The sequence below is a fragment of the Dysidea avara genome, chromosome 3, assembly GCF_963678975.1.
Source record: "Dysidea avara chromosome 3, odDysAvar1.4, whole genome shotgun sequence".
NCBI lineage: Eukaryota > Metazoa > Porifera > Demospongiae > Dictyoceratida > Dysideidae > Dysidea > Dysidea avara.
The window spans coordinates 33,301,675-33,324,364 of record NC_089274.1 but is presented as its reverse complement, the minus strand read 5'-3'; the positions used below and the strand labels follow the sequence as shown (position 1 = coordinate 33,324,364).

Here is a 22,690-nt window from a genome sequence, read left to right as displayed (position 1 = left end):
TTTTTACCAAAAGTTTAAACCACCTTGCAGTACAACGCAGCGGCAAAAGACTGTGTTGGTGACACGCCTAGCTTACCACAAGATTCGAAAGTGGAACCGGCTATAAAAGAAGCGGTATGGACGAGGCATGAAGGTACCATGAGCGAAAGTATGACAGCGTGTAACAATTATGGTTAACGCGATACGCTTTGTTACAAAATCTACGGTCTGAATTCTCTAGCCAAAATCTCTCACAAAGGCCTAAATACTTGCTGTAGTCTGTTGGATTACTATTTACGCTGCTTAGAACACTAATTCCCATGCTTGAGCACATAACTGTCTTGTCCTCTCAAGTCACGCGTAACGGAAATCAAACCGGAAATCGCTTGCGTTTCCTATCCCTTTTACTCTATTATCCTCTCTATATTATTAACTCTTGCTATTATCTATATGGACATATTTACTATGAAAGTTTAACACATGAGAAGAAATGAGGATTCTTTTACGTCACTTGTGGTGACTGTTGTTAGAGTATTTCACTGTCTTATTTGAGTTCTAATATTTTGAAGATTAGTCTACTTGCTGCTTGTACAGTATCACCCAACCTGGATCCACCCCTGATCTTGAAGAAATGATTGACTTAACGTAAATTAAAGAAATGCATAACAACAAACATAACGCAAAATACTATATATGACTGTAATAAATAAACACATACTGTTAGCTACCTGTATACGTATGTTAATTAATTGAAGTGACATACAGTTAAGACATATGCATTATCTATTTCATCCATGAAATCCAATACAATATTAATCAAACAAAACCACACTTATTAGTCAATTTTTTATACAATGTTTTTAAATCTTGAAATTGAATCAGAAAGAACAGATTAGCCCAGCTAGCAGATGTCAATAATGTGTTCATCATCATCACCAACACCACGCCAGCAATCGTATTTCCATCCACCAAGTTTTCTTCTAGTGATCTACATTCTGTTCTATAGCCACCAGCTGAACAACTAACAAAATCTTGTGCCTTCTCCAGTGCTCTGTCACCATTTCGAAGTACAAAGCTGATAGTGTGTGATATTGATAATATGGCAATCCAGTAGAAAAAAAACAAAATCAACAACTTAGTTTCAGGAACAGAAAGTGTGACAAAAAAATTCTTGAGTGAAAATCTAGTTGTTCTGGATAGCTTCTGCATAGTCAAGAATATTACGTTACAAACAAGTATATGCATTACCTAGTCATTTACACGCATGTATTAGCATAATGTATGTGTGTGTGCGCACGTGTGTGTGTATGTGTGTGTGTGTGTGTGTGTGTGTGTGTGTGTGTCAGTGGGTGTCTGTTCTAGTCTAGAATTAAGCACATCATGTGAGTGCCATTGAACAATGAGGTTACAAATATGGCACGAAAGGCCTTTTCACACAACAGTCAAATGCGTATCAAAGCCGCATCAAACCATTTCACACCTGAGCCAGATTGATCACAATGTGCATTTAATCTGGTTTCATGTCAATCCACCTCGAGAGGTGAATTAGCCAGACTCAACACACATTAGCTCAATTAGCAAGGGGGCGCCGTACAGTCTCCAGATATCTCATGGTTATTGTGCCAAGACTAAAGCGATGGCATACCTAGTGTTGTACTAGGCTTGTGGAAGCAATACGGTGACCATGAGCAAGTGTTGAAGGAATAGTGTATCCTTCTGAAACATTGTACCTGGTACAGGGTTTCTCATAAGAATTCTTGGCACCCAACATTTTGTAAGTTATACTAACAACATTCCTCGCTGTAAATACTTCTCTGACTTCAAGGAATATGAAGAAGGTAGTGCAATGACCGACGCCATTTAAAATTTCATTACATAATCATACAGTACGATAGTACTGTATAGTAGGGACCACAAAGGAGTAGGCATAGCCCAAAAAGTAACATCACCCAAAACCAGCCTCAATTTTCCCTACTGATGATGAGGCAGTATTGGTTAGGTAAAACTAAGCCCTAACAAGCTTTCAGATCGACCCGAAACGCTTTCAACAAGTTGCTATGGAATTTTAAAAATAATTGATTTAACGGAATTTTCTACTGACTGCCTGACTGACTGATGCCTTCAGACAAGCGTAACTTGATAACGGCTATAGCTACAAGCTTGATTTTTTCACTGTTTGACATCACTTCGGCCCGAGAGGTACCTTTTGGCATACCGCAGTACGTACAATGCATTCTTCATGGACTTACCAGTGTCCTCCTTTGTGTCCCATTCATCTTTGCTGACAGCAAAAAGTGTTGATTTGGCGGTAGCACGTAATGGCTTCCCTTTGTATTGGAAATAGTCCGCATTTTTCATAGTGGCTGTTTTGATTGCAGAGGTGATTTTTGAACAGTTCTTGATTCGTACTGCTGTGTAACAGGTTGAACATAGCCGACAACGAATCGTAATGGATACTTCACTTTTCAGACGATAATTGATATAACTGGGGCATGCGACACTATTTTTTCTTTCATTATGCAGGGATTGCAGAGGTGCTTTTCAAACAGATTTTGATTTTAAATGCTGTGTAATGGGTTGAACATAGTTGACAACGAATCGTAATGGATACTTCACTTTTCAGATGATAATTGATATAGCTGGGGTGCGCAGCGTCATTTCAGATACGGTATGCATGGGTTCACCAGTCATAATAATTATTTACAAAAAAAGTTAACAAACAAGTACACAGGAATTTTCAACTAGAGCAGGGACTATAGCACATCGATAAAACGTACTGAAACAAGTTGGAGTAGTGCATGATAGTAAATCACAGTAAAACAATAAGAAGTGTTATATCCCTACTGTGCTCAAGATACTATTATGGAAATGCACAGTAGGGATATTACACTTCTTATTTGTTTTACTGTGATTTAATATCGTGCACTACTCCAGCTTGTTTCAGTACTTTTTATCGATGTGCTATGGTCCCTACTCTAGTTGAAAATTCCAAATTTTTTTGTGTACTTGTCAATTAATTAATTTACGTGCATGAAAGCAACTTAATTTCAGTTACTGCATATGTAGTGTAAAATGAATTGATGCATTCGATCCACTCTCAGACTGACCACAGCTGAACCTGCATTCAATGTGCATTAAGTGTGAAAAGGCCTTTAAATAACAAGTTAAGGAAAAAATTAATTAAGAATTTTAAGTTTGATTAGGGGTCATAGAAAAAAGTAGGGAAACAAGGGAGGTTGCCTACACCTGCAGATATACTAGTGGACATTTAATCCCTAATTCAGTCATGGTAGGTAGACTGAATTAGGGATTAAATGTCCACTAGTATATCTGCAGGTGTCATAAAAATGTATAGGAACCATTGGGAAACCAATGACCATGGACACTAAAACCTTTGTTATACGGAAACAAAAGGAGTCTTGTAAACAGCACTGGAAACTACATTGATTTCTACACATTTTGGTGGTTGCATATCAAAAATAGTCCATTGGATTCGGAATCTAATAAAATAAAATAAATTTACAGATTTTAGTGGAATTCCGCTTTTCAGCTGACACGGTTGTAGCATTCATACTCCATGAAATCAAAGAAATTATCTATTACCAAGCTTTGCCCATCAGTTTAGAGTGGTTTTCAAGTAGAAACTCACAAGTATCAGCCTTGGAAAGTGTTGTTTTGTAAAATCTTTAACTTTGCGGCTCCATAACTTGCTAGCCCTTTATCCTATTAACAGTAGACAACCACGAAATAAAAGGGAAATCAATCTATGTACAGAAAATTCTACTGTATACTTTGTGAGTAATGGAGATTTTATTGTCAGTTATCATCGTTTACCCAATGGCTTCAATACATTTTTATGGGCATCCAGAGCATCCAGTGGTTGCACAATATGCAATTAACACTAATTACATTCCCAGATGCTTATGCTAAACTCCCCTATTGCAAACCGTATGAAAATACATAACGTTTTTCCCATGATATACTGTGTTACTAAATCTCAATTCAACAACATATGAATATACAACATTTTCATAGCATAATGGCTGTGACATGTGAGAATGATCAACGTGCCCGTGTTTTGATTGACTTTTAAAGAATTTCACCACATTTAGTGAACACACACAGCATAGATACATTGATCATTCTCTATATGACACAGCAGTATACAAGGGCATCAGAATAATTGCTACATCACTCAAACACTGTTCTGTTTGTCAACTCATAGGGTAGTATGGGTGTTGACTCGCCTCTGTCTGAGTGCTATAGGCAGGGCCGCCCAGAGAAATTAAGGGGCCCAGGGCAAAGAGTTAAAGTGGGGCCCTTGACCCAAGTTGTAAGGTGAAGACCAAAAAATAAAAATAAAAAAAGGTCACAACCTGCTGGCAATGACAATAACTACCCATCACCAACCATATCTCCTTATCTATAAGCTTGCTACACTGCTCCTCTGAAGAATACTGTGACTGCTCTATTAGAGTATTTAGATCTGACTGCTCTATTAGAGTATATCGATCTTTTAAACAGGTATTCAGGGGGCCCTTCATGGGGCCTCCTGGGGCCCCTTTCAGGCTGGGGCCCGGGGCAAAATGCCCCAGTTACCCCCCCCTGTGGGCGGCCCTGGCTATAGGATGCAAAGTTGGGTGAATGGGTTTCATCCCGTGAGCAATAATAAACTCCCACAATTGAATGCTGCCAGGATTGTTATAAAAACAAACCATCAGATATCAAGGCCATGGTACATTTAAAATAAACCATAGCCAGCCATGGTTAAACTTAAATGTACCATGGCCAGCCATGGTTTAAAATTTCCTTTGAAGTTAGGTGGTTTCATGGTACATACCAGAAATAAAGGATTTATCTGAGTTAAATACAGTGGAACGCCAATCATCTGAATATCAAATTATCTGATCAGGAGGAAAGTATATTACCTTGCCTGACAGTGTATATCCAATGTGATACACATGGAGTCCTGATGCCTACGAAGTTATAGATAAATCACAAGCAGGATATCGCTGCGTTGCCAACTCAATAAGGAGACAAAATAGTGTTAATAACTAGATATATCCTGTGAGTATAATGAGGTTTAGGTTGCCTCTATTCTAAATAGTCAAGTTCACACTAGTATATTTGAAACAAATCTACGTACATTGAAATACTGTACCGTATAGCACAAAATGTCGGCGGGAGAAAATTTTGGCAAATTCATGACTCTGAAATCATTGGCAAAAAAAAGTTGGCAAATAGTAAAACCTTTTTTATTCTATTTACTGCACATAAGCGACCTCGTGGCTGTGTTATGTCCGATGGACCGGTAACTTAGGCATTCTCCTTTGTAATAGAGTCGATGATTTGTGGTTACCATGAATACATGGTTGTATGGGAGAACCCAGTCTATGGGGAAATTCTCGTTTGTCATCGTGAAGTTGAAAATGCACATGACACTCACGCTGTAGCAGTAAAGAAAGTGATTGGCGACGATTTAAAAGTTGTTGGGCATATTCCTCGAAGAATTTCTTTGATATTCTCCATTTTTTTAGGCATGGTGGTGAGATCAAGTGTGCAGTAAATGGTGGATGTCGCTACTCATCGGACTTACTGCAGGGGGTATAGAAATACCATGCTTTTTGACATTTATTGCATCAACATCAGCAGAGGGGATGAAGACAAAGAAACTGATTGAACTCTCATGCAGTTCTGAGAAGTTAACTAATCAGTGTCGGTCTACAGCAGAAGTAGCCAGTCAGCAGTGTCAACCTACGGCAGGAGTAGCTTCTCAGCAGTGTCAGTCTACAGCAGGAGTTGTTAGTCAGCAACCTCGACCTATGGCAGGATTAGCTACTCAGCAGTGTCAGCCTAATGCAGGAGTAGCTACTCAAAATTGGATCTGTGAATCTATAATTATGGGAGTGAATCTATAATTATGGGAGACGAACTATCAGACCGCACAATAAATTATGCACAAGAGATACTTAAGTTGCAATTTAAAGAGCTAAATAGCTTTCATTCAACTCTTTCACAAGGCAAGGTAGCACAATAGTCACAAAATGAAGTAAGGGAAAAAGTCCAAATTATCCTTTGTTCAGCTTGGCATCACTGGATTGTTGCATCCACCATCAATTGTAAGAGTGGTGAGGTTAAGATTTATGATTCTCTGTTTAACACTGCTGATGAAGAAACAAAGACAATCATTCAAGCTTTGTTTCAGATAAAGGAAAGTGTTGCTGTTAAGTTTGTGTGCTGTCAAAAGCAGAAGGGATCAAAGGATTGTGGAGTATTTAGCATAGCATTTGCAACAGCAATTGCCTTCAAGGTAAATACTTGCAAACTGAAGTTTGGCCAACAACTAATAAGATCCCACTTGGTGAAGTGCTTAGATAATAAGCAGATATCACCATTTCCTTTATTATGAATTGTTAAACTTTCTACTTGTGTGATTATTCATTTATTAATTCATGTAAATACATGTACAGTGACATTCATATTTACAATAATATTCATTAACTGTAACCAAAACTAATGCTAATTATTGTCATAACTGTGCCTAATAATTAATGCCTACTAGAATAACATCAACACTACCAGCTATATAGCAAGGTACGGAAATATTTCAGCTATATCATCAAGGCAACTAACAATTCCAATTCCAGCTTCTGTAAAGCCATTACGGACGATGTCTGGCTTTGCTTTTAGATGATCGTACAATTTGACCATCCACTTTGCACTTAAAGGCTTAACAGCACTAAACTTCAAATTGACTGGCTTTCTTTCTGCTGACTCTTGCTTCAATTGAGCACACACTTGTTTGGCATACCACCTTTGAAATTTTCGTTGTAAAAAGTCCTTGGCTGATTTATTGACACTGCAATCAAGAGGTTGTAATCTGTCAGTACAGTTAGCAGGTATAAGAATGACATTGATGTTGTTATCATCTAAAAACGTGAGTAAATCTTGTGTGATTTGAGCCTTAAAATTATCAAATATGAGCAAGGCTGGGTAATCATCAGGAAGCTTCAAATCTTTTCTCTTCTGACTAAAGTAAGGAATAACAATTTGAAGAAAATATTCTTTCATGGTGCGCTCATTAGACCAATGGTTTTCTGTGTAAGTTATGTTCCACTGAGGTGGAAATTCATACTGTGGGAGACAACGAGGTATTTTTCCTTGGTATATTAGCTGTGGTGGCAAAAAAATCCCCTGTGTATGTATCAGCAAACACAGCTGTTATCTGTCATTTGTCATCCTTTGCAACGATTTCTACACGCTTCACTCCTTCCTTTTCCATTGTCCATGGCATCACTGGAATGTAATGTATGCCGGTTTGGTCGAAATTCACTATCATATCTCTGGGGATCTCATCCATGCAGACAGTGTTTTTGACTTCCAACAAAAATTCCTCCTTAAAGCTTTCAAAATTTTCAACAGTTTCCTTTCCTGAGGTGGTGGCCCTTCTTCTCACATACCCCATTTGCTTAAGTAGATACTCATGCAGTAGTCAACTAAATCTTGCTCTTCGAATCATGGTTCATGAGAATGCCTTCTGCAGCTGCAATAACAACTTCTGTGTTTACTGCTGAACTTGCTTCTCTCATATGTTTGATATAGGCCCGGACTTCTTTGTCTAACTCATCACCAATCAGTAGAAGTCTTCCTTGCTTCTTACGAGGCAAAGTTTGAACTTCCTCAGGCGTTTCATCATCACTTGAATCCTTCGAATTCTGCTCTTCCAATTTGGGTACTTTATCTAGGTAAAGATGCTTCAACCTTCGCACGTTGGATTCCGTCAAACGAAGATCATGGTATTTCCTTTTAAAATACTTAATAGAAGCTGTGACGCCATGATGCACGGCTCTTTTGCCAGTTTGAAATTGCTGGCCTGGAGTCATATAAAGATAGGGTTTCCTCAAATGAGAAAGTGTTCCACCTGCCACTACTGACTGACTTTCAACAATCTTAGAGACTCTGGCACTCGCAGTTTGTATGGACGACGACGGTACTTTACCACAAAGTGGTCCATTTGGGTCTGGAAGGCCTGTACGCGAGAAAAGTAATTCAGAATTGACATCCTACTTTCTTCTTGTTTCGGTTGCGCGCTCTAGAGTGTTTCTCATGAGACTGTACACATAACTCAAGAATGACGGTTTAAAAAGTTGGCAGAAAATAAATTGGCGAATCCATCTCAGTTTGCCAAATTTGCCAAAATTTTCTCCCGCCAACATTTTGTGCTATACGGTATATGAGTGAAAACCTAAATATATGGCTATATCAAACAGTACAATTTAGTAGGGTTCCCCCAAAATGACGGGCGCCACCTAAAGTGCTGCACCTAAAAACCATCACAGAAATATCATACACAATGAAAATCACCTTTACGGAATTGTCTTTCATCAATTACAGCATTAAATACTTACAAGCAGCCGGATATTGAACTTAAAACAAACTCGCAAGTGGCATGTGCCTTTTCTGGTTCCGACAAGTGTCTTCCTTCAGCACTTCATCATTCCTCAAATCATATGTGACAAGATATAGGACCAAAAATTGTTTTAAAATACATTGTAACAGCATTTTAGCTGTTACTCTGTTACATGATAGGCATAAACATTTTTGTTAGTTAGATGGCACAACACATAGGCAGTGGAAGGGGGGGTGGGCTTAGCCCCCCCTCAGAATGATATCACACCAAAATTATCCTTCTTGGAGTGGGGCTGAAAACCATGATAAAGATCAATAATTATACTCTAATAGAATGCTCAAATACTCTAATAGAGCACCCAAGGCCTTCATTAAAATGTGTTCCTAAAAGTGGTAAAAAAACAACAACAAACAAACGAAAAAGTTGCCTGTAGTGGGAATCGAACCAGGTACCTCTTACTTTGAGAGCTTTTGTCTTACCACTGTACCAAGTGTTTCCAGGTGGCTAAAGGCTGTTTTGTACTGCTTATAAATGCTATAATATTAACCCTGTAGTCAACAAAAATTTTGCCAAAAGAGGGTTTTGTTAACTTCAGATAGCCTGTTTTAAATACTTTTGACTAAAAGTTGGTGTTTTAGTTAAAATGCTTCAAATTGTACCTAAAAAATTGTTATAAATCAATTTTGGTGAATTTTGAGACATTGTGATATAACAAAAAAAGTTATAAACTAGTCCAATTAAAAAGTGTTAATCTAAAACTAAAGTAGGGTTCCAGTGATAAAAGTAGTGAACCAAAAACTGTTAATGATGGTAGCTGGCCTATGTGGGAAAATCCCTACATTGGCATGTTACCACCATCTGTTCAATGCCAAGGTAGGGATTTTCCCACATAGAATAGCTGCCATCATTCGTATTCCTACTTTCCATCACTGGAACTTTACAAATTAATAATTTCTAATTGCTCTAGTACATGTACATACTGTGTACATACATATACTTACCTTGTGTAAAATCCAAAATGAGGAAAACAACAGGCTTAATCCAACTGCAGATCCTAGAGCTAGTGGGACAAGGACAATAGAAAATAGCACATCTATATTGGTAGGGGCACAAAATGGTGGAAATCCGAGACGAAACTGATAACCATTAGTGAATACAATAACAATACTTGGCAAAACTCCACACATTGCTACAAGAACCATTTCTGTTACATAAGCCCGCCTTGTGGTTTTCTTGGAACTCATCCAAATATTATATTTGAAAGGAAATGCCAAACTGGTAAACACATGTGATACATGGAGAAACCAAAAGAGGAAAAATGTTGTAAAAGTACTCAGAATAACAAGCCCTGAAAATAACAAATAATTTTGTATGTAATAAACAATAGTATACATGTGTATACACTATAATCTACATAGATGCACATAATTATATACGTATATATATTCACTCAAAAACAGCCAAGCTGTGAAAAATGATGTAACTTTCAAAAGACTGGGTGAAAAGTTGCAAAACCAAAAGTGGCAGCAAATATATGGATGTGATGATGCTGACATCATTAAAGTTTATAAGCATTAACATCATTGCAGCCATTTCTTAGCTGCCACCTTTAATTTCACAACTTCTTTCACCCAGGCTTTTGAAAACTGCACTTTTTTTTCATAGCTTGGATGTTTTCAACTTTTCACTTCTTTTTGTTCCAAAATCAGCCCATGGCTGACTTTAGGGTTTGATTTTACTCACATTCTTATCACAATGATGATGAAGACAGAGTTATAAATATATTGTATAGCATGTTATATTTCAATATTTGGTAATATCATTGTAATACTCTAATAGAGTGCACATTTTTGAGGAATTCTAATAGGACACGCATAGAATGTTCAAGAACAACCTAGAACTTCCATTGGTAGATCTATGAAATTATCAGGACACACAATATTGTGTCAAGCGGCCAAGAAAAGTCAATACATTCAGGCACACAACAGACAAGTGTGTATTTTACAGGAACAAAAAAAAATATGCCATTTTCACATTTTCACACCTCAGTAATGGGTCAATGGAAATAGCCTATTTTTTTCTGAAAAAATCCCTCAGAATGGGACATCTAAGTTTGAGCTAAATTGGTGCAGTGGTGATTGAGACACATGCTTCATCTTATTTTTTTTGTATTTCTCTTCTTCTGCTGTTAATTTTCTGGTTGCAACACTAACAAGAATTGCCATAACTCATGCAAGATTCTTTTCAAATTTGGAGGGTGTAAAGGGCATATTATAGTACATTTATCTTCTAATTTGTGTACAGATTGATAGAAGCACAGCAAATTATGAGCAATTTTCCAAAATTGCAAGTGCGATTTTTTGTCATGCCTGCAGGATAAACTACTGACAGAAACAACTCTAGAATCGGTATGCAGACAGGTGAAGCACCATTGTATGGCACAGAATCCAACCTTCTAACAGCTTCTTTTGTGAGCCACACCCACTTATAGGGATTATGCGTTACGTCTGTAGTCATACGTGGAGCCATGCCCATTTATCAGTAGACGCACTGTAGATTGTAGATATGCATCAATCCATGTCCATTGTTGCTTGCAGGCTTACAAGGAGCCATACATACTCAACGATTATTATTATTTAGTGCACAAATCAATGTGATTATATAAACACACAGTTATTATACAAGTTTTGCAGCAAGCCAGCTTTTTTTGTGAGCCATGCCCACTTACCAGGAGAATGTGATTGTCTGTAGGCATGGAACCACACATATTTATTGGTAAGGTGTGTAGGTATGTATGGAGCCACACCCATTATTTATAGCAAACATGTTTTACTGTCTGTAAACTTACTTTGAACAGCACTCACTGACTGATCATTAGCTATAAAACTACCTGCTTAGTTATATCGTATAGCTAGCTGTTTACTTAGTTTAATATGCTAGTGGAGCACCCAAAATGTAGCTCTTGGCACATGCCTTGGTTTTAATTAATTCGAGCCACATACAGGTCAATAGTAGCAATGCTGATTTAGTGACCATGCATAAAAAGCTGAAATTGGTACTGTAACAGAATGCTTGGAGCTGTCTTGTTTGCTTATAGGTGTGCACCACACCATCACTAGGTGAAGCACCAATGTATGGCACAGAATCCAACCTTCTAACAGCTTTGGGAGACCATTTATTATACTCTCATCATACCACTCATAGTTGAGTGGTTTTTTCTCACTTCAATCGATACTTTTGGTGAGATTGTCACAGGTAGCTGGGCTCATTGGAAGTCAAAACATTTCTTGGTAGATGTCTTTTTCAAACAAGTTGATGTTGTGCTACTTCTAAAAACCAGACGCTATGCAGCAAACAAACCTAATTGGAATTAATTAACAGTGTACTAAACTAATATTTATATTGGGTTTTACTTTGTTGCTACATACATAATTGAATCATGTATTTTGTAATTGATAAAATATTTTGTAATTTTGTAATTACGTTGCTAAGGAGGCGTACCTCGAACAAAACACTTTAACCCACTAATAATGCACAGAAATATCTTCTTAACTGTTTTATCATCTATAACATTTTCTTACGTAAATTCTCCAGGCAAAGCCTCAAAGCTGCTCTTCATTTTTGTTCGCGTATGTACGGGCACGCCCCATTTTCAACTCGAAGGAATTCGTTATACCTGGTAGCCTAGGAGGCCAGCTGTGTTGCTTTTCGGCTGTTTAACATCCGTAGAGCCCTTTGGGTAATGCCTTCACCATATCCTTATAAACTCGTCTCACCCATATTACAAACCGGCACGCATTAACCATCTTAAACCAGGCATGTATCACTTACTGTATACATGGTATTTTTGAGGGGTGTAATTTTTGCAAATTTTGCAAATGGGATATCTTTCGTGAAATTTTAATTGTGAAAATGGTCAAAAAATATTAGGTATCCCAATACACTGCATCAGTACCATTCGTGAAAATAAGATTACGAAAGTGATGGAAAGTGAGTATTCATGAAATTACATACCTTGAAAAATACTTAGTTCTATATATGGTTTATATGGTTTGTATCAGATGGATTAGTGGTGGTGATGCATATTGAAACCAAATAACTATTGCACTTAGGTGGTTGTAATGTTTGGTCTACTTGTTAATAGCCTTTATCCCTTATAAGGAAGATGAACATAGTTACATATTCAAGCAATCAAACAGTCAAGTAATTAAGCAAGCAACATGAATCCATCACAGGATTCACAGCTATCCTCATATGGTGGGGCTCGCTAAGGCTCATCCCAGTTAAGAAAAACAAATTCATAGTTCTTTGCCCAAATGAATAGTATCTTCATAGATTGAAAATGCTATTAACATAAATATTCATTGGGGCCACTCAATGAAAACTTGACATCCATAGATTGTGCAAACTTTTTACTGGGATTTTATGGACAAAATATCCAGCTTAGATGCATTGGCAGTGGATAGCTGAGGTCACCAATCAATTGTATGTATGGCTTCCGGTACCACATATATGCTGTTCTGATCAGTAAGTGATCACAAGTCATGCAGTCAGTGGTAGGCAACCACTGTTGCTCTGGAGCATACTGTGATTAGAACATAGGTTTCCATATGAACATGTAGATTGGAGAATCATTAACACATAAGTACAGTTTGTTGTGTTCTCTGTTGCACTGTATATGCTCAGACCAATGGCTAAGTGAGTTCAGAATAGATGCTGTCATTTACAATACACACTTACGTATAAATAGGTCATGGACATGGAAAAGCATAGTATGAAAGGCAATGTAGTGTTATACCAAAAAGTGCACTAGTTGACTTACTGTATAGCCGGAAATTTTCAAGGGACGAAACTTTCGTGAATTTGTGAGTGATGATAGCTTCGTGAAAATATAATTGTGAAATGTTTCAGTTTATACACATAGCTATTACCCGCTTTTTAGACTTTCGTGAATTAAAAAACATGAAAATCGTATTTTGCACAGTTTCACAAAAGTTTTATCCCTCGAAAATACGGTATACTTCTTACAAATAAAACTTCTTTTGTTGTGGATGCTTTCTAATTAGGTCAGTGTTCTATTAAAAACATAGGCGATCTCTGTTATGAGCCACTGCCTTGGTCCATGATATGCTCACACAGCCACACACATCTTTCCCAGTTCCACAACACTTATGATATGAAAATAAAAATGGTAAAAACAGTGAAATTTTGTTTCTTGACACAATCATATGGTGGAATATTTTCATACAGGTTTCAGATACATATGATGGATTTGTGTAGCTCATTGCTAGGTTTGACACTACAGTGTATAAGCATGGCTGACCTTGCAAATGACAGAACAATGTTGATTCATCGGGATTAGCAGCCACCAACAAATTATCACGGGAACACAATAGGTTGCCTGTTCCAAATATGATGGGTAGGGCTGTAAATAACACTGCAAGGGTATAAACTCAATTATACACATGTACGTACATATACTGTGCACAAATGTCCATACTAAATATGTGTACATTTCTATGTACAAAATAAAGTACATACAAAGGTACAAACATAAGAATGTAGGTGTGCAGTTCTTGAGCTTAGAAAACAGCATGTGAAGCTGAGTATATATGTGACTAGATCTTATGTGGATAACCAATCCAAATTGCATATATACTAGATGAATAAAAAATTGGAAATTTTAAAATAGGAATTGGGATCACTGAAAAAAGCCACAAAACAAGAAGGGATTGCTGGGGTGGTAATGTAAATCACAAATCCCTATTTTGACTCTGTCATAAATCTTTACTTACATGCTCTGTCATTTTGAGGTGAGTCAAAATAGGGATTTGTGGTTTACATTACCACCCCAGCAATCCCCTCTTGTTTTGTGGCTTTTTTTCAGTGATCCCTATTCCTATTTTAAAATTTCCAAATTTTTATTCATCTAGTTTGTGTACTTTTTATTAATTCAGTAATGGAGTATGAAGAAGACTGTTGTGAATTGTGTAATTTTGCATTCTGCATAGTAATGCTGTCAACGTTTCAGTACAAACATGAAACTGATCAAATTGCAATGTGCATACAGACTGAGAATCTCCCAATATGAGCTACAATTTACATTACTGGTGCCTTTAATAGCTGTCAAATTCAGTGCAAGGATTGTTGTTATACACTTGACTGCATTATTAGAGTATTTACATGACTGCTCTATTAGAGTATTTAATCTGGATAACCCGCCCACGTACAACAATCACGGAGCGAAAAAAACCACCTTGCAACAAAATCATCAGCCCAGATTAAGCTTCCTGGCCTATACTGAGTTTAATAAAGACAGATTCTATTAGCCACAAGTAGCGCACACCAAAAAACTTAACTCTGAGTGCGATCTTGTATGGCTTCTCGAGCGTAATGGCGTTTTGGCAAGAAGAAACGGCCCGGTTTGGGCTGTTTCCATCCAAAAACAAAATGAAAAATAGGTCATGGACACGTACAATGATCCATTCAGCAAGCCTTGCTACTTTTTATCCCAGGATTCTCCTTGTAAACTTTGCTATGCCTATGAAAGAATAATAATAATAATATTATGAATAATAAGGCCAATGAAACTTGATTACCAGTTTCTCGCTCAGATTTTTGAAAATTTGATGTTATTATTCATTATTCATTATGCACAACACACATCCAAACATGAAGATTTCTGCCAAAAAACAGTGAGATCTACATTGATTACTCTTACATTAGCTAAAGTACGTTACTAGAATATTCAGTTAATTCTGTAACTCCTAAACAAGTGATTTTTTCATTAGAGTATAGCTGATTGCTCTATTAGAATAAAAGTGACTGCTTTATTAGAGTATTTCGATGTGAAATACCAATAATGAAATTCCATGCGGGTGTATCAAAAGCATGCGGGCGATGACGCGAAACTGCTAATCAAATTTCATTGGCCTAATAATATGAACAAACGGATCGCCGGACATATTTCAGTTTTGTCTGAGATACACATACTGTTTCCTTTTCACTTGATACTTACTAGTGGGCCTATACTCATTGCAAAGAACCACCAGAGGGTTGTTTTGAGTTGAAGGATGCTTTTCAAGGTGGTTTTTAGGTGTGCCTTCTATTAGGATTTTTGCAAAAAACATGGGCGATCCCTATTATGAACCCACAATTGTGGTTCATGATAGTTTTAAGATAAATTTTCAAGCCATTGTAACTTGCCATGGGTAGTGAGCATGCATCTGAAATATACACCACAAATGTGCCAGTTTATTACCTATCAGAGCATTTCCTGTACATGTAGCTGCTTGTAGTTTTCTGGAGGAGTGCAGTAGTCTCACTAATGTTCATACAGAGGTGGAGGTAGCATACAGGGGATGATGAATGAACAGATAGGCTTCAAAATGAATTGGGATGACAATTGAAGCCCTAAAGACAAAATTACAAGCCTACACTGGATCCTTATTTTTGATATGCAGCAGAATCAACACAGAAAACATTTGGCCGGCCAGCCATCCAATTGATTAGTACCTTTCAAAGGCCAGAAATTGCCATTTGAGATTGCTGCACTATTAAAACTGGTGTCTCTCAAAATCAGCGTTGCGTAGTTTGCTTAGCCTAGCTCTAGTCATTGGTGATGCTAATATGATTTTGTCCATTGTGCGGTTCAGATCAAATATGACACATATGTTCAAAAATATATTTAAAAGGAATCCCACTAAAGTACACCTATTATGAATCATACATACGTATGATACCGCTCAAATGCAACGTTGTCTTGCAAGAGGGTGAGCGATTAAAAACTTGCTAATTAAAGGGCGTGACACCCATTTTGCTCACGAGTATTTATCCCAAATGAAATGGGATGAATACTCACAAACGAAACAGGTGTCATGCCCTTTCAATTTTTATTTGTTTGCACTCTCGCCAGACAACGTTGTATTTGAGCAGTACCATAACAATAACATGAAGCTTTACCAATGCAACATCAAATACTGATATCCGATATTCCAATACAGATTTTCTATTGAGCCAATATTAAAGAAACCATTGATATGTAGTACACAAAAGTGTAACCAACAATGTTATACAGTAACAAGCATTTTGATAATATACTTTATTACTCAAAGCAACAGAATAAATAAAAACTTCCAAATGGTGGTACAGAAACCTCTAGTGATGGAAACAAGTTGATGTTATGCTATGTGCTCCTAAAAACTAGGTGTCCACACAGTCTTACGTGCAATACCACCCCTAGCTAAAATAGTGATTAATCAACCATGCAAAAATTTGTATTTTAAATAAATTAGGTAATTAGTTTTTGTTTTGTAACAATGAAGACTCACAGTAGTCAGTCACAGAGCCAAGGAAGTAAATAGCACATGCTTGAAATAAGAGCATGCACAAGTAGTGTGAGTTATTTACAAGTTTTGCAATCCTCACCACAATTCACATGATTTTAAACTTCTCAGCCAATGGACATGCAATGAGTTTTTTAAGTTTTCAACTAGATATTACAGGCAAACAATTCTGGTATCCACACCAGGGGCAGTGGAGCAGGCCAAAGAGTGAGGGGGCCAGCCAGCTGTAAGCTGAAGACCAAAAAAAACCTGCTGACAATAGCTGCCTGGGTTTTTTCAATTCAAGATCACACCGTTGCAAACAACAAACAAAGTAGAACTGAAATATGTATCGCACCCCTTCCTCTTCTTTTTGTACAGAGACTATTGGCTCGCACGAAATTCTTTCAGTGTTTGCGCAATACTATTGCAAATTCACGTGGGCTTGTCCTACCCCCCTGGTCAATAGTCAAGTGGTAGCTTTTACTTGTGATATCTATATACCGGACATCCACCTTATATATACCCAGTGCATCAAGTGATAGATGTTTGTGTTGTGAAGTCTCATGACAACTTAGCTAAGTTTGATTACATGCATTCATTTACAGAAGACCATTTATGTTTTGACAGAAGTCCTTATGATTTCCTTTCCACAAAAGCTCCTGTAAAAGAGATTTCGTAGAATTACTTTGTCTGCCCTTTTACAATGCTGTACTTCTGTCACTGTCAGTGGGTGGTTATCAGTTCTACGGTACAATGGTGACCCCAATGCTGAAACAAATGGCTGAGATAGCGGAAAGGCATGCAAGGTAGAGGATAAAAAAACAGTTAAAATGTCCATGATGTTCACCCTACTTTCACTTTGTCCTGACACTGCATCAGCACATATTTGAAAAGTTATTTCATACATCAACATACATACTATGCATGCGTGCAACATGCATGCAGATACTGTGGCACTCACCATTTATTTGAGAAGAAATTGCTCCATAAAGTACAAATACTAAAGGATATTTAAGCCTACAAAAATACAAATGTTAATTACAGTACATATTGATTACGTACATAATGTAGCACATTACATATATCCACATGCATGTCAAGTTAGCATGATTAACTACTGTACATACTCTTCATGGTAAAAATATTTTCATTTCAGAAAGTACAAATACTTTCGTGGTGACAAATTGCCCAGAAAATTCTATTAATGAACAAAAATTTAGCTGCAACAGCTTTCTCAAGCTTTACTCACATTAGCCGTATTTCCTTGGTTTAGGTTTTGTATATATTACTATGGTGATGCAGCCCCTAGGCTTTCAAGTGCCTGGCACTGGAAAAATTGACAGATTTAGTGATGGATGCTGGTTGTTCCAAGCTCGTGAAATAATGTGAAATAACAGGGTGAAAGGTTTAACTGACCCAGGTGATAGCTAAAGGCAAACTTGGAATCAAGGCAAACACAAATGGAGCACTGGAGATCAACAATGTGCCCAGCTATTAGGTTTCAGAGTCTATCTATTAACTACGTAGGCTTGAGTCTATTGTACTTTTAATTTTACATATTATGGTTCTGGAATTTTGCCTATTATGCTTCATTATATGCTTTTCCATTTTCAATTATGACTCAATATAAGCTTTAAAAACTACTCTATAGCTGTAGCATAAATTGCAAAATTCCATTAGAATACTTTGTAAATGACAACATCTACTATTCAAACTTGAGTAAATGATATAAAATGAAACTTTAGTAATCACTGCAACAGTTGTATATATTAAATTTACCATTATCATACGGAGATTGGTAAGTTCAGTGAATGGAATAGATAATTTTATTGCAACTTGTTTAACTGTAGAGGACCTCTCCAAACTTGTGCCTATTATGCTTGAAATAATACCTACTAGGTGTACCCATGCAAAATGAATGTTATTACTACCATCTATATAGAACAGTATGTCACACAAATTAATCCCCACCACGATAAACGGGTGATTAACATCACTTGTCAAATTTGTGTGGCTGTCACCTGAACTCCTACTAAAAGCCACGTTTAAAGCCAAGAAAATTTGTCTGTAATATCCCTATTTATATTAATCTCGCTTGCATGTACTGGGGTTGGAGGTTACAAATGATAGGTATATTAAACTCTAATATTACCCCGTGTATATAGCCACTAAATATGCCTTACTTTAATTATACAAAAACTTATATTCAATACAATTAGTACATGCACACATAAATATAGGAATAATATCAGCAAAGAATCTGGTTGTATACACAATGTATGATACCATGATGCTTTCCCTGCTGCGAAGATAGTATAATTTAAATTGCACACAAATGTCATCAAGGAAACAGGCCCTATAGAGAATTCCACATACAGCTGTCCATGTGAAAAGCATGGACACTCCATGTAATGCCGACTTTCACAAATGTCTGTCCCTGCACCTTATTGATGGTCATAGAATATGACAAACACAGAGGGAATGCACTCATAGTTAGTACAGTTCTTATGTTAGATGGCATATCAATAAGCATGTACCGTTACATAGACAATCATGTAAGTTGAGATTCCTCAGTAACATCACAACTGCACCAACTTTAAGTGAAACCCTATGGGGAGACATTCCAGATGGTGTCAAACTGTTAAAAATTCAATTGGATAGTATACTGTGCCCTCTCCTCATCATCATCGTCAGTAGTCATCTGAGCTAAAATAGGTTCTAGTCTCACCTGAAATATGCTGCAGAATTGCTTTATTTAACCTCAATTCATCATTAGTTGGACGCAGTATCACATGATCTGCAAGAGTGTCTGTTAAATTAGTCACCAAAGACTGCATGATGTCACTACTGAACTGGTGATGCATCTCTCCAAATGGCTGATCTCTCTTGACTGGTAATTCATCATTACCCATCTTCAACAACTATTCAGAGAACTCAACTTCGTCACCTTCTACCCTCATGTTTGTGAGATGAAACCTTGCACCTCTCCAAAGAAATGCTTTACCTCCAAACACGGTGTCATATCATGTACTAATCTGTCTATGGCATAGCATGTAGTGGTACCATCGATGCTTCATATACATGTACTATGAAAGAGAAACTTCCCTTAGCATTGCTGCAGAGTTTGAAGTTGGAGAAATGTTGCAAAGGCTTATCTGATGGTCTATCCACAGTTTTAATGGATTTGTTGGAGCACAATGAATAATAAACATTCATCGCAGTTAGTAAGGCATTTGAAAGGATGGTGCTTCATATAATGTTTTGTGCCACTAGGCATCATCCTTTAATAAAAACTTGAACACCTTTAAGTACAGTTAATGTTGAGATGGAGTATTAGAATTGGGCACACCCACCATGCATGCGTTTAGTGACCTGATTTAAATTCTGGCGTGGGGAATATTTGCATGACCTTGCTTTTAGCACAGAGTAATAGTGGCGCAACTTCATTCTTTTTGCGTGAAGTGCCTGGGTTGGAGTGTCAAACATGTGCTCTTTAATTCTAGTTATTCCTCATGAAATCAAGTGATTTTCATTTCTACTATACCAAGAAAAAGACAGGCATCACAGAAGAGGGGTCCAAGCACAAAGAAAACCTGTAGCAGTAGAGCAGCAGAGGAAACACCTCAAAGTGCCGACAAGCTAAATGATGGTATGCAACAGGAGAAGGACATCCTGTTAACTCGCAGGGATATTTTCCAGTTATTGTGGATCATTGCAGAAAAGCTCCGTACCCGAGAAGGAGTCCCAGGCACAAGACCCCACAGATGCTTTGCCAGGTTAATTGTTGTAACAAGCACTTTGTATTGGTATTTAATTGTTGTAGTACACCCAATTTAATAGGCTTTGCCTGTTCCTTTCGTTCCATGTGTCAGTTGGTAAATGAGTCAGTGGTGGTGTAGCCTTTAGGTATAGAGCAATAATAGTCCAAGATGGTATAAGATAAGAGTAGGGGGTATGGAATCATAGGGTAATGCTACAAGAACCACCACCTTCCACACTTCGTTGGCAGTTTTATAGAGTAATAAATAAACCGGCCATCCCCTTTTCCCCTTATCCAGCTGTAGGGAGTCTACCAAAACTCTCATCAATCAATTTTGTGGCTGAAACAAGTGGTGGTACTGAAGATAATCCTCCATCAAGACCAAAATCAATGGAATCACAGCAGCAAGGCTCTGCTCAAGTGGTCACAGACTACAATGACCTTCTCAACTCCACCTTACAGAGCAACCAGGACCCCGATCCACCACCTCTGATGATTGGTGAAGGTCTTCCTCAAGTTCCTGGGAAACTAGCTAACAGGATACAGTCAGGTCATTTACAAAACTATCACAAACATTCTAGAATGGGTGCAATGTTTTGGGACCTAACAGCCATTGTCTCAAAATCTCAACCCAAGCGAGCAGCTGACCTGATAATCCAAGTGTCACAATCCAGTTATGATGACGATTGGCTGGGCTATGATTGCACCTTTCGATTAAAAGCAGCAGCTAGGAAGAACCTGAAGTGGGTTGACACTTTATGGCATATAAGCTTTTCAGCTCAAGGCAACTCTTCCATATGCAGACGCAAGCACTGCTTGAGCTTACACCACACTTCTGCTGAATGCAGTTGGGACTTTGGCAATCACACTATACCAACTCAACATCTACAACCAGACAATTAGCACATGTAACACATTCATCTACCCAAGTATGCTACCAACAGAATGCTGATCCAGTTCCCCAGTGCCCCTTCAGGAACTGCAAGTTCATTCATAAGTGCTCACTTTGTACTTCCGACCCCCAAGCTGCAGATGTACACCATAAGGCAATCTATTGTCCCCGCAACCATGGGCAGCCCCAACCGCTCTTCCCTAAGTGAGACTGGCCAGATTCCCCACCGCATATTGTATTGTGATTAATAATGTGTTATATTTAACTTTATTGTTGGTTGATAACTTGTACCCATATTGAGGCATATGTAGACATGCTCACTCATCCAATGTTTTTTGCTTTAATGTATTGTTAATAGTGAAAGAATGTAAACCAGTGGGAAAACATGTATGGGGTAAGTACCTCATTTTGTTTGATGTACATACCTGATAGGTGTGCAAAAAATTACACCCCTTTCTCTTTTTTAGTACCCCACTTGTCAGAGCATTGGGATTAAACAATGATCTGCCTGAGGCAACTACTCTCTTCTACTCATCTTGGCTACCAAAATGGACAAATCACCTCCAAAATACCCCTGCAACCCTTCAAGCTCCTTCAAGAGCTGTATGATCCAAACACACACCAACCTAACCAACAACTCACCCAATTCATTCTACTAGAGGCTTTCATATTGGATATAACCACTTCTTGAGCAAGAAACTCAAGTCAGCAAGAAGAAATTTGCAAGGAACCCTACAACATCCTGCTGTTGTGAACAAAAAGAAGTGACACTCTGCAGAGCGGTAGGTTTATTTGAAAAGTATTAGTTGCCTAATGTCCAGATCAGTCGATTTGGTGTAATACCAAAGCACCATCAACCTGTGATTAATAATTGACCCCTCCTACCCAAGAAGGAGCAGTGTAAACGATGGTATACCAAAGACCTGTGTGGTTTGTCGTATATCACTGTGGATGATGCAATTTAAAGAATCCTAATGTTAGGCCCCACCACACTACTAGCAAAATTGGACATAAAGAGTGCCTTCAGGCTATTACCAGTTAACGCAGCTGACAGGCACCTTCTTGCCATGAAATGGCATGACAAAATTTATTTAGACACATGCTTACCATTTGGGCACCCAAACTCTTTAACATATTAGCAGACCTCCTCACCTGGATAGCCAAGGACCAAGGTGATTCCAACTGCCTGCACTACCTGGGTGATTTCCTTCTTATGGGATCACCAGAATCAATTTCATGCCAGGACAACCTGGCAATACTGGTGCGCACCTGTGAAGAGTTGGGTGTTCCTTTGGCCATGGAAAAACCAGAAGGTCCCTCAA

At 37.8% G+C, this 22,690-nt stretch overlaps 1 protein-coding gene across 1 annotated transcript in view; it reads right to left on the bottom strand.

Moving 5' to 3' along the window:
• Nucleotides 1–740: 740 nt before the first annotated feature.
• The window catches only part of LOC136250777 (uncharacterized), a 61,053-nt gene continuing 39,103 nt past the window's right edge, over nt 741–22,690 (bottom strand). The window contains exons 4-7 of the mRNA XM_066043064.1: nt 17,678–17,733; nt 13,713–13,826; nt 9,391–9,737; nt 741–1,182 (exon numbers count right to left, since the gene is read on the bottom strand). Of these exons, the coding sequence (XP_065899136.1) occupies nt 796–1,182; nt 9,391–9,737; nt 13,713–13,826; nt 17,678–17,733 (904 nt within the window). The 3' untranslated portion in view covers nt 741–795. The remainder of the gene's footprint in view (nt 1,183–9,390; nt 9,738–13,712; nt 13,827–17,677; nt 17,734–22,690) is intronic.